Source organism: Sceloporus occidentalis, unplaced genomic scaffold (assembly GCF_023333645.1).
Source record: "Sceloporus occidentalis isolate IW3139 unplaced genomic scaffold, rSceOcc1.0.p SCAF_1, whole genome shotgun sequence".
Classification (NCBI taxonomy): domain Eukaryota; kingdom Metazoa; phylum Chordata; class Lepidosauria; order Squamata; family Phrynosomatidae; genus Sceloporus; species Sceloporus occidentalis.
Window position 1 is genome coordinate 75,525,531 of NW_028316981.1, and position 15,651 is coordinate 75,541,181.

Sequence of the window (15,651 nt, forward strand, 5' to 3'; positions counted from 1 at the left end):
TCAGACTAAACTGACATACGGCTAAGTGAGGCTTGAGTGTAAATAAGCTTCATGTGTTTATCTTCAGGTGGTGTGAAGAGGGAAGAAGTTTACCCTTCCTGGAGTTTACCACATGGGGTTTATCCTGTGCAGAAATGGGATTTAAATTGGGAAAATCCCACAAAAGCGAGATTGTTTTCACATGACATTATGCGTTAACGCTCACAGAAAGTGGACAAATCCCACAAAAGCGGGATTGTTTTCACATGACATCAGAGGCATTGAGCACTAATCTGGTAAAAAGCAGCCGATTTTGTCCACTTTCTGTGCAGGCTATTTTCACGTTAATGTTCAGTGCCCCCGATGAGTCTGAAAACGACCCCACTTTTGCGGGATTTTTCCGGGATTTAAATCCCGTTTCTGCACAGGATTTAGACACTTAGCCTCCCATGTGATGAACTTCCCTGTTTATACTGAAATATTCTAACATGTTTGCTTCTTTGAAGATTTCTCTTTTGTAGGGGTGGTGGTGATGCATGTTCTCAAGAAGAAAGCATGGCACTGTATGTATGTGAGACCAATTTGTGTGATCTGTTCAGCCAATTTTTTTCTGTCATATGAATGACTGTGTAATGCACTTGCTTAAAACACAAGGTAGAGAGGGAATCTTCCACCATATATATTAAATCCCTTGCTGAGTAAGGGTGTGAAATAGTCTTTTGCATTTGTTAGACATGTTATAGCTTAGTGGTAGAGTGACTCATTTTGAGTAACTATGACCAGAATCCTGCTGGGTGACATGCTCAGGCCTAAATTGTGCTACATGTACAGAATGACTTTTCCCCTAGGGTAATGCAAAATAAATGTACCCAGAGCTCCACTGGTGGAACTGTTTCAGGCACACAATAATGCACCTCAAGTAATACATCAATGTGCATTGACTTTTGTGCAATGAGGTGAAAGCTATGCAGTCTTCCTGCTTCTTATGCTATGCTAACACTGTGCAGTCCCTATACTGAATCCCACTATGGTGGATTCAGTATAGGGATTGCATAGTGCTAGCACAGCATAACTCCACTCGCAGATATTAACACTCTGCTGAGACAAGGTAGGATCTATACCTGTGTTATCTATGTCTCATTACTTCCAAGTTCTGCTCCAGATCCAGCTTTATCACAACTTTGAGAAGTAGATTTTGAAGTACAATGTAAGGTGACGTGGGGTAGCAGTAACTCCGTGCTTGGGGCCTCAAAACAAGTGTGCCCCAGAGGATGAGATCCAATTGTTAGTCCTGACTAGAGTACCACTGGCTTTAATTATTCCATTGTTTCACTGCATCTGCTTTAACTGGGACTAACACCCACCCCCAACTTCATGCGTCCCCAGCAGGCAGGGATGAAGCCAGAGTAGCTTGTGAATCATATCAAGTCCTTTTATTCTGTTTTCCACAGAAATATGTTGTAGGGCAACTTGCCATACGGAATCACAATACATGAGGTGGTACACTGAAATTACTACAAGTTCTCACAGAGCACAGCAGGACACACACACATCATTTACAATGTTCAGATAAAGGATTTAGGTCATTGCACTTACAACTGTAAACTTCTTTTGTTTGATGGGTTGTTTGCTTGATTGTTATACAGAACCTCTCCCACCTCCAAAATAATAATAATAATAATAATAATAATAATAAAAAATAATTTTAAAAAACAGAGTAGGGAACTGAGGATACTGGGAAGGCAGGAGGAGGGCATGGAAGGTATGGGTCATGTGACAGCCACAACAACTTTACAAGACTCTGCTATGCTTCGCAAGAAGAGGAACAGTCCAAAGGAACCAGACACAAACACCAGGCTTTGTTTGTTGATCTTTTTCTTTGTACACAAAAGCAAGAGTTGGCAGATGTGCTGGTCATTAAGATGGAGCCCCACAAAAGGGAGCTGTGAGTTGATTGTTTTCTTTTTTCGTTTGTTCTTCACATGAGATTTTTTTATTTTATTTCATTTTTTTTACACACTGTACATATATTTACAATGGGGTGAGTGGGTGGGTGGGATGGAGATGGAGGGAGATTGTAGCAGCCACTGTTAAGAAAACCTGTAGGGGACACAAATTCAACCTAGAGCCCTGAAGAAGCACCCTCAGATTATGCACTTGTCATTGTGGGAGAGTCCTGCAGTGGTTGAGAAGGAGCTGCGTGGAGAGAGCTGAAGTTCCCACTGTCAAATGCCTTGTTCAGCTCAAGATGGAAGCAAAGCTCCATTCCAGGATACAGAGGGAGGGAGAGAGGAGTCTCTCTAACCCAACTTGTCATCCTAACTGAAGCAGCTGCTAAGAACCAATGCCCACCTTCCATGCTGGATGCAGTTCCATTAGGAGTTATTGTCTCTTTCCTTCCTTCCTTCCTTCCTTCCTTCCTTCCTTCCTTCCTTCCTTCCTTCTGGGAATTATTTCCACTATGGTTTTCTGAAGGATTAATGCACTCAGCTGCTGCCCTGGAGGCCACAAGTCTAGTGTGAACCAAGACTGTGCAACGTAAGCATTGGTGGTAAAATAGAGAGCCTGATGATGGGTAACTGCAACCAGTATTAGTGTGCAGTTCCTTTATACACAGAGAATGCAATTAGCATTTTTAAGACAATATCTTCTGGCCTCTCCTGTTGCTCTCAGCCTTTCTATTCCAAGTGCTTGATTATGCTTTCTAGAGAGTTGTCAATTATGAGAGACAACTCATGCAACCTCTGCCTTTATTTCATACATGAACTTTCAAGGTCATAACCAACCACTGTATGACATGACACTTTAGTTCCTCTAAGCGCTGGTGAAAAACAATGGTTTGGCTACACAAGAAAACAGCTTCTATTCTGCATACAAACAAAAGTATGAACTCCCCACTGAATAATACAACCTCTTGAAGAAATGATTAGCTTAAGGCTTAGAGGTGTTCTGACTTTATGGTCATTTAGACTACTAGAGCAGGAGGGGCAGATAGTGCTAAAGGTTATATAGGCAGTATGTCTGCATCTTGACTGAGGAGCAGAATTCAGTTTTCATGAGCCACTGAGCAGGCCATGCCTACACCAGACTGATTCAGAGACTGGGTGCACTGGTTCTGCAGTCTACTCATCTTATGAGAGTCAACCTGCCCTTGTCCAGTGCACACAACAGGTGGGGATGACTGTGCCTCTTCCTCAGGCAGACACCTGCTTTCATTGTATATGTGTCTGAGATGAAAAGGTACCTGCTTTTTCTAAGGCTTCTGCTTATACCTTCCAGTTGGGCACAAAAGTGACAAATCAGGAGTATAGGTGATTGCTATGTCAATCATTGCTGCCAAACACATTGCAAAGTATGATTGTGCCCTGAGCCTTTAGTGACTATGGAAGGCTGTTTCCTTTTAGAATTTCAAGGTAGTGCTTTTGAGTGATGAGATACATTATTCCATGTGCTAATTCTTGTGTGACACTAAGGCTTATTAAAATAATGCAGATTCAGACTAATAACTGTAGAAAGTCAATGTTATTCTACCAGCTGCCAAAGAGCCACATCAGGCTTTAAGTGTATATCTAAGACATTTTAAGTACACATATAAAATGTAAAATCTGAGCATGTGCAGCTCAAGTGAAAGCTTGCATCAGTATCATACAGGAACACTAGTTGGAGGGCTGTGATTAACTACTGCTCAGCACACTGGTTTACCTATATGTGATGATGTGTGAAATGGCCCTTATACTCACTGACCTGTTAGGTGATATGTTGAATTTTATTTTACTCTCTGCAGAAGTGCCTCTAGAATCTATAATATATGCAAAGATGCTCTATGAAAAGTATGCTCCCTTGTACACTGCAGCTTCTCTTGATGAGCCCATGCCATTATGAAGTAGACAGTGGCATTCAGGACATGGAATGTTCTTGTCAAGTGCATCAATCAAAAGGGGGAAATGTTTATTTCATTCTATAAATTCCATAGGAAAAGTCTTATACTTTCAGGCGATGTTAGGATCTGAAGCTTTCTTTCTCACTGATTTGTTCCAATTTTGGAGAAGTCTCCCTTTCAATCTAGTTGTGAGGGAAAAGTTCCTATGCCATTATTGCCCCAACAGTATGGGCATAGTCAAAATGATTGCTCTATATATTCTGAAATCTGCCACATCTTAAATTACACCTCTCACTGGCTCTCAGTCTCCAGGCTTCAGGAGCCAGGGTTCGGGGTTTCTTTTATTCATTAAAAACACCAACACCACCACCAATCACCATTGTGCATCCTCAGGTTCTGAACCTAGGAAAGGAAATTTGGTTGTATATCTGCACTAATTTATGCCAGAGTTGTTCCAGTTGCTCTTGTATAATTTGTCAGTAAATCTCATACGTAAAGCACCTTCTCTAGCTTGGTGATCTCACATATTTAGAGATGATTTTGATCAAATGTTTGGACAGGATAAATGGCCTTAAGGTCTAGACAAAGCCTAGGATCTTTTAGAAAAGGGCACTAATGGCTACTGCAGGGAAGGAAGCAGCAAAGGTAGGAGAGTTAATGTAATTCAGCAGAGAACATCTGGTGTTACATTCAGCAGGCTAATTACACATCATTGTGTCACTGACAGGCCTTCAATAACAAGTGCATAAGTCTGCTAATGGCATTCAATAGAGAAGATGAACCAACTGGAGAGAAAAAAAATTAACCTCAAGCAAAGAACAGCAAGCATTCTAAGTAGATGAAACCGTGCAGAGAAGTAGCAAGCCATGCTCTACAACAGACAGACAGTCACCGGCTCTATGGCTACCCTTTGGCAAAAGTGTCCCTCAAACGGATCAAGCATGCCACTAATTGAAAACTTCATACACACAGGTGTTTGATATAAAGATATCTATCCAGTTTCTTGATAGCACATTTGCAATTAAATCCTTATACATAACATTGAACTTATTAAATATTAACAGTTGTTCTTTAAAATTTTGTTATTTCATTGCATAGAACATTAGACATGAGAATCATTTTGCTGTTACCCATGGTGAATGGAAGCTCCTATGGGTCACACCAATGAATTGTTGTTCTTGAGCATGCTCAGCGTGGACAAGAGACGGGCAGGAAACAGACAGCACAAACAAATGGAAATCAGAGCATCTGTACACGTGCTGAATTCTTTACAGCAAAAGAAAGGAGCTGTTTCACAGGTTTTTCTTTTAGCTCTCACACAGGTTACAGTGCTAAGAGCTCTCTGTTCTAGCAGGTTCGGCAATAATTTGCTCCATGTAGCTCCTCCATCGTCCTGAGCATGCCCACCAGTAATGGCTTAAGAAGGACTTGAATTGCACAGTAGTAGGAAGGAGGAATGGCAGAGGCAAGCTCTCCCGATCTCATCAACACTGGATTGTGCTCTTGATAGCCTTCTGCACTCTATTGCTTCTACCGACAACAGCCCATGTGCTAACTCAGTACAAAGCAAAGAGGAAAACAATATGTTTGATACAAAGTTAAAAAAACAAACAAAACCAAAACCAAAAGAAAAAAAGGAACCTCACACACACAAAAATCCAAACCCCCAAATCTTGGGTGTCGATGAGGTATACATGTAAATAAAAATGGAATGATTAAGGCTGTTTTAAAAATAAAAATGATCCCCAGGCATACATAAAACAATGCATAACACTAACAATGGAAAGCACTGCCATTTGAATGCTTTAGAATGGCTTCAGGATGGCTTTGGGTGGCTGATAGACATGCCTGGCCAGCATTTGCTTCAGTCAATAGTCAGCCAGTTCGCACTGCCTTTCAGAGTCCTATGGCCTCTTATCTCAATAGTGAAACAGTGTTAGGTCCTAGTCCGAGTTCTCTTCGTCCCATGCTTTCCACTGCAGGGATGATGAGAGGGAACAAACACTGTGCAAGTGGAGGGATTGATGGGGCAAACTGGAATGTGAAGGAGAATGGAGCATTTAGCTCCCAGCCCTCAACTCAAGCATATCTTGGAAAGTGAGAAAAACCTATGAAGATTCTAGAGTTAAAATTCAGTAAGAGAGAAACTCTGTGTATAATCTCAAGAAAGGGCCATGGCTCCCCATGTCAGACCCTAGGCACAAATGGAGCCACAGCCATGAATAGTCTCTGGAGTGCCAGACATCTCCTCCAGCATCAGGGTAGTGGCCAGTCTGTGTGACAAGTTGCAACAGGCCCATCCATGTTCTTTAAACACATCTCTTATGTACATCTTCTCCAGCTAAGAATCTGTCTCCACCTTTTGGGGCTCACACAATATGAACCACAGAGTTGACATCAAGTGGCTTCTGAAAGCTTCTTCTGATAGTTGGCTCAGATGCCCTTAGGAGCTTATGATCGATCCACAGGCAGACATCTGTATAAACATTTCTTCCTCTTTCAGTCTCGCAGCCTACTGTTTTCCATGGTTTCAAAAGCTTGATAGGAAAACAAAACAAACATACAAGTCTATTACAGAAAACAAAATTTCACGGTTTGGTACACAATTTCCTGATCCCCTTTGGGTGATCACCAAAAACATCACCTGAGAAAGTTATTTGGTTCTGCACAGCTGCAATATGCTATATTAAGATTAGGACTGGGGGGAGGGGGCAGGTTAGGATGCTGGCTTTTCAGTCTCCCTTCTCCATTTGAATTACAAGTCCAGTTCTGATTGTATTCTACACACTGAAGCAGGAAGGGAAAATAGCTACCCACTTACTTCAGCTGGGATAAGTTCATTTTGTTCCCAAATAAAAAAACCATGCAGTTCTTTCAGGGATCTCCCTATGATTGATTGAAAACCCAGACTGAGCCATCAAAGGAGACTGTGCTGTAAGTGGAAAAGCTCTAAGAACACCCCTGGGCTGGAATCAGGACAGCAGGACAAAGATATTCTTTCAGCTCTTGGCTTAAGGCTGCAGTCTTAAGGGCAAAGCAGCCCAGTACTGCCAAGTGTACTGGAATTGACAGATATAGAGGCAGAGCATAACTATGTGCTGTACATTTCCTCTTAGTGGAGGAAGATTATTTTGCATATGAGCTCACTGCCTCTCTTGATGAAAGTAAGTCCAGCAATGGACAAAATAGCATATTCCTATACGAGCCCTCCCACTCTACAGACAGGGTGGAGAGTATAGAGTGGAAATGTTGGCTTTTGCCTGCAGAAAATCACAGCTTCTGCTCCAAGGACAGTCACTATCACACAATTGTTCCTGCATGGAAGTTCCTGCATGGCAGGGGGTTAGACTGGATGGCTCTTGTGGTCTCTTCCGGCTCTACGATTCTATGATTTTATGAATTGTTTTAAATCAGTTGTTGCAACTTCTGGTCTTCCATTCATTTTGGACTTCAGACTCCAGAAACCCAGCTAACTTTGCCAACAATTAGGAATTATGGCAGCTGAAGGTTTAACCGTGTGAAGGACCAAAGGTTGGAAACCACTGTTTTAAATGAGTACTAATAGGAGTGATCTCCCTTAGTAAAACTAACTACACAGACATCCTCATTTGTGTTTCTGTCACTCCTCAAGCATTTCAACACAGCTGTCATGTCATCTCTTAACCTTCTCTTCTCTTAACCTTCTCTGTCTCTGGCATACCCAGGCATACTAAGCTGCTCTTCATAGGATATGGTTTCCAGACCTTTCACCATTTTGGTCGCTTTCCTCTGACATGCTCTAGTTTCTCCACATCATTATTGAATTTTGGTGCATCAAATGTCTTTATACAGTATGGGAGGTTACTCTAGGCTAGGTTGCTGTGCTGCAGCTTCCAGTATTCCTCACCATTGGCTATACTACTTGGTGCTAAGAGGAATTGCAATTCAACAACATCTGGAAGATGTATGATTCCTTTTCCTGCTGTAGAATCAGGAACAGCATGATGGGAGGCTCAGAGACAGAAATGGCAGAAGAGGGAGAAAACAGGACATAAAATGAAATATAATGAAAACAAACTAACAAACAAACAAAAAATAGTGAAGAGGGGAATGTGCTGATGAAAGCCATGTATCTGATCCCATTCTCATTCCAGATAAAATGAGATAGATATAAACATGGAGCTCAGATATAAGAACAGAGATAATCAGTTGACACTCACTGTTATACCCAGAGTCTGGAGCAGCAGACTGAATTCCAATGGAATCTTCATAGGTTTTTCCAGTGCAATGATGAGATTTCCACTTATTATTCTCTCAAACGTCTGTCAGGGCAAGAGAGAGAGACATTAAAGAAAGTGATCTTTATTAGTAAAGAAAAGGGCACATATACTAAAAAAGAAAGGAAGTTATCGGTAAAACTGTAAAAGAGAGAGAAGAGGAAGGGGAGGAGGAGGAGGAGGAGGAGGAGAGAGAAAACATTGAGAAAGAGTTAAGGAAGCAATCAATTAACCTTGATATCAAGGTACTAGAACCATTAAAGGTCTCTCTTGGGAGCAGTAGTTGAACCTAGCTATAAAATACAAAATTATTTCAGGGGTCTTGCAGTTGCAGTACCCAGGGTAGACAGAATGTGTATTGATATCTGGTAATTATTAGGTCACTTAAGGTTGAGAATACACAGTTAGCCCACCTTATTCATAGATTTTTTATCCACAGATTCAAGCATCCATCATCAGCTTGAAAATATTTAAAATATATATCAATAACAATAAGCACACCTTGATTTTGCCATTTTATATAAGGGACACCATTTCACTGCTCCACTGAATTTAATGGGATTTGAGCATCCATGGATTTGGGATTCACGGCAGGCCCTGGAACCAAACCCCTGTGGATACCAAGGGCCCACTGAACATGGTCAAAGGAGACTTACCCAGTGGTGTTCTCTCACCAAAATGATGTGAATTTCTTGCCAAAAGCTGACACAGCTATGGATGTAAAGAAAAAAGAAAGTCTATATCTGAAATACCATACCAACACCAAATCGCACCTATAGCTTTCCACATTAACTTCAGCTTACATAAATGGACTGGAGAACCTCCAGCCTGTGGGCCAGAGGCAGGCCATGGGAGGCCTCCATCTGGCCCATCAGTTTCCTCTTTGCCTTTATTTCCAATCAGTGACTGGAGATAAGGAGTTCCACTTCCTTACTATGCTTCAGTAAGACTCTTTAAAAAGCAGCACAGGGAACATTTGGAGAACAGTGCTGCTCAGGACAGGAATAATAATCCTTCTGCAGCACTACAACCACCCTGAAAATTACCCCTCCCCTACTGATACTAATGGAGTATTTTTAAAAATCTAACTGCAGTGGAAGCAAGGTGTATGAGAATATGAGACAGAATGAGTGAATTGTGTCCAGACAATTCTTTCAGGGCCTGCATGCCAGCTGTGGTGTGGCCCCACATGATTTGGTGTGTGGCCTCACCTACTTATGGCCCACAGCCATCAATGTGCTAGCCTGGAACCAACTGCACTGTCACAATGGAAAAAGTTCCTCATCTCTGTAATATAGTGTTTGTATCTCTTTCTGTCCCTCCCTTCCACTTTTTGGTACCAATAAAATCTCTGAAGGCAGATCACTGCAATAAGTACATCATCCTGATACAGTAGGAATTGCAGTCAATAAAACCCTTAAATCTATTAAAAGGCTGCTGAAATAAAAACATCTTGACTGCCTGCCTGTCAATAAAGAGTCCAGTTCAAACTCTTTGTGGCAGCACACAAGTGTGTGCTGCCACAATGAAAGCCCTGTCTTATATTACTTCTAGTGGCATGCTCATCAATGTTATATAGAGCAGGGCCTTCTTATGTTGGCTATAACTGACAGGCAGGGAGTGCAGCTTGGCAGAAACAGTCCTTCAGAGATCCTCATCTCAGGTTACTGAACACTATAGTTTTAAAAGGGAAGCTGACGGGCAAGATGGGAACCTCCTGTGGCCTGCATCTGGCTCATGGGCTGGAGGTTTACGATTCAGAACTTTATTTGCACCTTTCATTAGGTGTGAAACAAACAAGAGTAAGTGCAAATGAAAAACCTATCACTAACTAAAGCTAGGCAAACACACTCTTTACCACAACTGCCACTTGGATATCCGTGTGCAGTGTTGGATCTAGGATTTCAAGCTCCACACTTGGGTCTTTGGTGGGAATGAAAAGCCATTTAGAACAACGAACTTGGTATTTCCACCCCAAGATCAATTTGCCTATTGATCATAACATTAAATATTAGTCGCTATATATCTATCCATGTAAGCTGTCTGTTCATATTTGTGCTTACACTGTTTGTGGAAGTCAGCTTATTACTAAAAGAGAGGCCATAGCACAGTTCACAGATTCACTTTCTAGCATCTCCATCTTCAGGAGATGGGTTGGCCTGGGTCCTTGCAGAACCACTGGTGTTCAGAAAATGCAGTGCTGAGCTAGATGAATCAATGGCCTAACTTGGTATAAGGCAACTTTCTTTGAACTTTTCAGGGATCCTCACAGCCAAATGAGCATATACTGGTTTGTACTATTCATCATCTCCAGTAGTTGCTTCTTCAGGGCTTCTACTATCCAATCTCTACTTTCCTCATTGTAACTGTGTGTAGTCTCCATGCAATTTCATTGTGTGCTTGCTTTTGAATTTATTTACCCCTCCTCACTTTCATAAGAGTGAAAATTGGAATATAGATTTTCTCCCTAACTGTGCATTGTGGTCTTCCTAGTCTTCATGTAGATCCATAAATCATTCTCCAGAATACTTTCCTCATGCTTTGAGAAGGGACATGCAAGAAGGATGGCTGAGAAACATCTTACCTTCAGTTAATTTGCCTGCTTGTTCTGCTGCCCCCCCTGGCAGGATTTTGGAGAAGACACTTTCTCCTTCTGCTCCTGGTTGTCCAGCTGCTGCATTTGCAGAAGTGGGCGCTCCTGCTGGCTTAGGACCCAATCTTATGCCTGTTTAAGGGTTTAAGGGGATAAATGTTGATTTGTACAAATTTATTTCAACGTATAGCCTTGGACAGATGCAGATATCATCATCATCATCATCATCATCATCATCATCATCATCATCATCATGCTTTATTTATATAGCACTCTAGATTTACACAGCACTGTACGTACATACAATAAAATAGATAAAAGTAAACCAGCCCATGGCATACAATCTAAGAAATTATAGCATAATACATATAATAATACATAACAATACAGGAAAGGGTTCAATAAAGTAAGGCAGGCAACAAATTAAAAACGGTAAATAACAAATGATAGTCACACAATGCCTGGGAACGCTGCTCTGAACAGGATAGTCTTCAACTCAGTTTTGAAACTCGTTAAAGAAGTGGTGACCCGTGTTATTGGGGGAAGGAGATTCCAGGAGTGAGGGGGAGCAAGTGAAAAGGGATGAGGATGGGGCAGAGAAAATCCTAGGCTGGGACAGCAGACCTTGACTACCAGAACGGAGGGCCCAAGCAGGAAGGTGAGGAGAAAGAAGGTCTGATAAATGAGGAGGGGCCAGCCCATGGAGGGCTTTAAAAGTCAGCAACAGAAGCTTATACTGAATATGGAAAGCTATCTCTGTAGAATGATGGTTACAGTATGCAATTTTCCTTTGATTTATTTCCCCCACAGCTATCTATCTATCTATCTATCTATCTATCTATCTATCTATCTATGGGGAAAATAAATCAAAGGAAAATTGCATACTGTAACCATCATTCTACAGAGATATATATATATATGGGTCTGTTTCCAGTCACCTGCAACAGAAAATACTTGGACACACTACTTTTAATACAGTCGGCCCTTCTTATACATGGATTTTTTATACATGGATTCAAGCATACACGGTTTGAAAATGTTCCAAAAAAGTATAAATTTACCTTGATTTTCCATTTTTTATAAGGGACACCATTTTGCTATGTCATTATATTTAATGGGACTTGAGCATACACGGATTTTGTTATACACGGGGAATCTTGGAACCAAACCCCAGCGTATAACAAGGGTCCACTGTATTACAAAAATATTAATATTTCAATACAGGTATGTGCAAATTCTTGAGTGGACATCAATATAGCACCACATAAAAAATACAAGAAAGGATTCATACCTCCCAGAAAAAATAACTTGAATCTCCAATGAGACAGGAAATGAAGACATTCATTTTTCATGGTCTTGAAAATAAGACCCATGTACTCAACATGCCATAAGTCCAGAGGTGACTTTTAGGCATCCTAACTTGCACCATCTTTTTTGTGAGCTCCACAAATCTAGCTTCCTAGGAACTGAATCTCCACGTACTGCCCTACTCTCTAGGACCAACATGACTAGACTATGATTTGTCCCAAAGGCATCTACCTTCTTGTGGATCTCTCTTAGGAAGTTTTTACTTTTTTTGCAATGAATGGTTTTAGAGCTCAAGGTCCACATATGAAATTGTGGAGTTTACTGACCTCCTGATGCTATTCCTTGTGGCTGTGTTTGGGGTGCTTTCCCCACCTGTGGCACTTTTGTGGTAGGCTTGGATGCATCCGTCTGCTCTGCTTTAGGCTGTAATATGAAAAAGAAATTTATTTATTTAAGAAAAGCTGTCTTTTCCTAAGTGTTGGGCAGCAGGTATAGGAAGGGCAGTAATGCATATTAGGAACAAATAAGTATAACATGAAAGCTACATTCTGGGATGTTTTACTTAGCTTTCTTCCCATAATTTTATCACCAGGTCATCTGGATTGTCTGGTATCCAAATGCATCCATTTTAAGATGCTACATCCCTTTTCCTTCAGTGTCCCATCTATGACATATGTTAAATATGGATATAGACTGACTCCTCCTGTCATTGTATATTGTTTCTGTAGATCTTTGCTTCTTTCTTTCCTCAGCGCAATGAATAATTTAGCAGTTTTCTCTCTCCTCTGTGAGAATACAAGGGTTTCTGTGCTATTTTAAAATACTAGTCATAATTTGGGATTTCATTGGGGTTTTCTGCTGTGTAAAAATGCAGTTTTCCTGTGCAGAAAATGTGGAGTTTGTACAAAATACACCACTTCCTGTGCAAACACGTGTGTGCATTCTTGCATGTGTGTGTGTGAAAACACATGTGGGAAAACCATATGTGGTTTTCTGTGCAGGCATCTGTGTAAATGCAAACTGCATAAAATTTAGAGGACTGGTACAAATACATGGATTCCTGACATTACAAGAATTTATAATTTTCCTGCATGTGTTTTCTGCATGAAAAACAATAGTTTTTGTACAAGAATCTGTGTTTTGCACAAAATACTATTTTTCTGCCTCAAAGTTGATTTCTTATACAGGAAAACCTTGTGCATTTTTACACAAACAAATCTTTCCCAATCAAGTTTTGAAGTGCAAAGGATCTTGTGGCCGGTCTCTTTTTCCTTGTCAGGGTATCTCCAGTATTGAGATGTAATTTTTCCTCAACAAAGATATTAGTTTTAATGAGGATTCTTTCTAGTTTCTAATCTTTCCTTCCCTCCTTTCTTTTCTTGCCCACATTATCTTCTTAGGCTCTGTCCAAACTGCCATCACATTGCCTTGATGAACAATTTACTCTCATGGCCTTTCTTATTTTTTGCAATCCTTCTCCTGGGAAGATACTATTCTGCACAATATAACAATCTAGACTGCAATAATCTGGACAACAGGTAGAAAAAGCCTTAGCTTTTTCTAAGCCATTGGCTTTAGCCAGTATATTCCTTAGTGTAGAATACTGGGAGCTGCAATCCAACAATATCTGCAAGTATGCATGAACCCCATCCCTGATTTAGACCCAGGCACAGCTGATAAATATTTCTTGTCCTTTGAGATATTTAGACAGATGCTATCTCTGCCATTCCACTATGGCAGAACAGGTAAAGGTAAAGGTAGTTCCTTGACATGAATGTCTAGTCATAACTGACTGTAGGGGGCAGTGCTCATCTTTTAGGGTTGCCATCCCCGAGGACCTCCAAACCGGGAAAAATGTAGGACAAGGTGTTTAAATGTAGGACCTTTTTTTTTTAAATTTCCTGGCCAGGAAATTTTAAAAAAAAGGTCCTACATTTTAAAACCTTGTCCAAGGCCTCCCTGGGGCCTGGGAGACAGCGTCTCCCAAGCCCCAGGGAGGCCTTGGAGGACTCCGCAATCGCGGAGCCACCTCCAGGGCCTCGCTGGGGGGAGGAATCCTGGGGGTGGGGCCAAACTGGGGCGGGACCGTGCAGACCCGCCCCAAACTGGGAAAGTCCCGCCCCCAGGCGGGATATGGCAAGCCTATCATCTCTGCTTCTAAGCCGAAGGGCCAGCGTTGCCCGAGGACTGCTCTGGCTTTCATGTGGCCAGCATGACTCCACTGAATGCTATTATCTTCCCACTGAGAAGCAGTACCTATTTATCTATTTGCATTTGCTTGCTTTCAAACTGCTAGGTTGGCAGAAGCTGAGACTAGTGATGGGAGCTCACCCCATCATGTAGCACTTGGGCCTCGAACTGCCAACCTGCTGATCTTGCAATCAACAGAGTCAGTGTCTTAACCACTTGAGCCACTGAGGTTTAAATACTCTCACCTTAATTCATAGCCAGAAAAGCAGTCCTATCTATAGTGGACCTACTGCATATGAAGTAAAGACATGCTGGGACTTACTGGTCCTGCTTGGTGAGTAGCAGGTTGTGCTTGGAGGGTTGACTGTGATTTGCCTACTGCCTGGGGCTGGCCAGGCTGTTGTTGGGTTGGCCGCGAGGAGGGTTGGGCTTGAATTCCTGGTTGTTGTTGCTGTTGCTGAGGCTGTTGTTGCTGCTGCTGCTGCTGCTGAAGCCTAGCTTGCTGGGGCTGCTGTTGAGAAGATGGCTGTGAAGGGCCTGTCTGATGCTGCTGCTGAGGCTGTCTGCTTGTTTGTTGCTGCTGCTGCTGCCTGGCTGACTGCTGCTGCTGCTGCCCTGCTTGTTGCTGCCTTGACTGCTGCTGTTGGTGGGGAAGAGGCTCAGATTTTGGCTGTTGAGATGGTGGTGGCCCATGTTGCCTCTGTGATTTTTGGGACTCTGAGGTATGATGATAGCCAGATGGTTGCCGGGATTGCTGGGAGTACTCTGATGAGCTGGAAGGATAACCTGGCTGTGCTCTCATTTCTGCCTGCTGAGTTTTCTTCTGGGAGGAGGGCTGCCCATGGCCACGTGACTCGTGGCGGCCTTGATCTCTTGGATGTTGCCTAGATGATCTCCTGGGCAGATCGTCACTGGAGTGGCGGGAAGATGAATGCCTTCCATAGTCTCCATGGTGCCTGTGATCTTTGGAAGAGGAGTGACGTGGATGAGAGTAGTCATCATGATGCCACAAGTCTTCATCTGGAGGCTCATCATAGTCATGATAGGTGTGCTTAACTGGGCCTCTCTTCTGGGAGGATGAGGAGTGGCCACCATAATGCCTCATCCTCTCCGAACGAGGTTCCCTTGGCTTATCAAACCAGTCTGTCTCCTCCTGACCCAAGTGATAGGCTTCAGAAACCAAAAACAAATCACAGTCAATCTTTTGTTCCAAATATGGGGGAAGTAGCCCAGGCTGAAGCCATGCAATGAAATAAAAGAATGCAGGGAGCTTATTGCATGCACACAGGGTATGTCATAGCAGCAACTCAGAAAATATAAAGACAGGTATCTTAGCACATATTTACACTGAGCAAGCATCCAGCACCAGTAGGACATGCAGAGTGCAACATGCTTACACAAAGCCACCAACACAGGAAGAAAAACAGGGGAGAAAGGCACATGGC

The 15,651-nt window shown here is 42.2% G+C and overlaps 1 protein-coding gene across 2 annotated transcripts in view; it reads right to left on the reverse strand.

Annotated features, from left to right (window-relative positions):
* Positions 1-1,397: 1,397 nt before the first annotated feature.
* Positions 1,398-15,651, reverse strand: part of BSN (bassoon presynaptic cytomatrix protein) — a 274,395-nt gene continuing 260,141 nt past the window's right edge. For both annotated transcript variants that reach the window (XM_089525741.1, XM_089525751.1), the window contains 6 exons: positions 14,529-15,376; positions 12,343-12,439; positions 10,700-10,840; positions 8,772-8,826; positions 8,059-8,160; positions 1,398-6,396 (listed from right to left, as the gene is read on the reverse strand). In XM_089525741.1, coding sequence (XP_089381867.1) covers positions 8,786-8,826; positions 10,700-10,840; positions 12,343-12,439; positions 14,529-15,376 — 1,127 coding nt within the window. In that variant the 3' untranslated portion in view covers positions 1,398-6,396; positions 8,059-8,160; positions 8,772-8,785. The remainder of the gene's footprint in view (positions 6,397-8,058; positions 8,161-8,771; positions 8,827-10,699; positions 10,841-12,342; positions 12,440-14,528; positions 15,377-15,651) is intronic.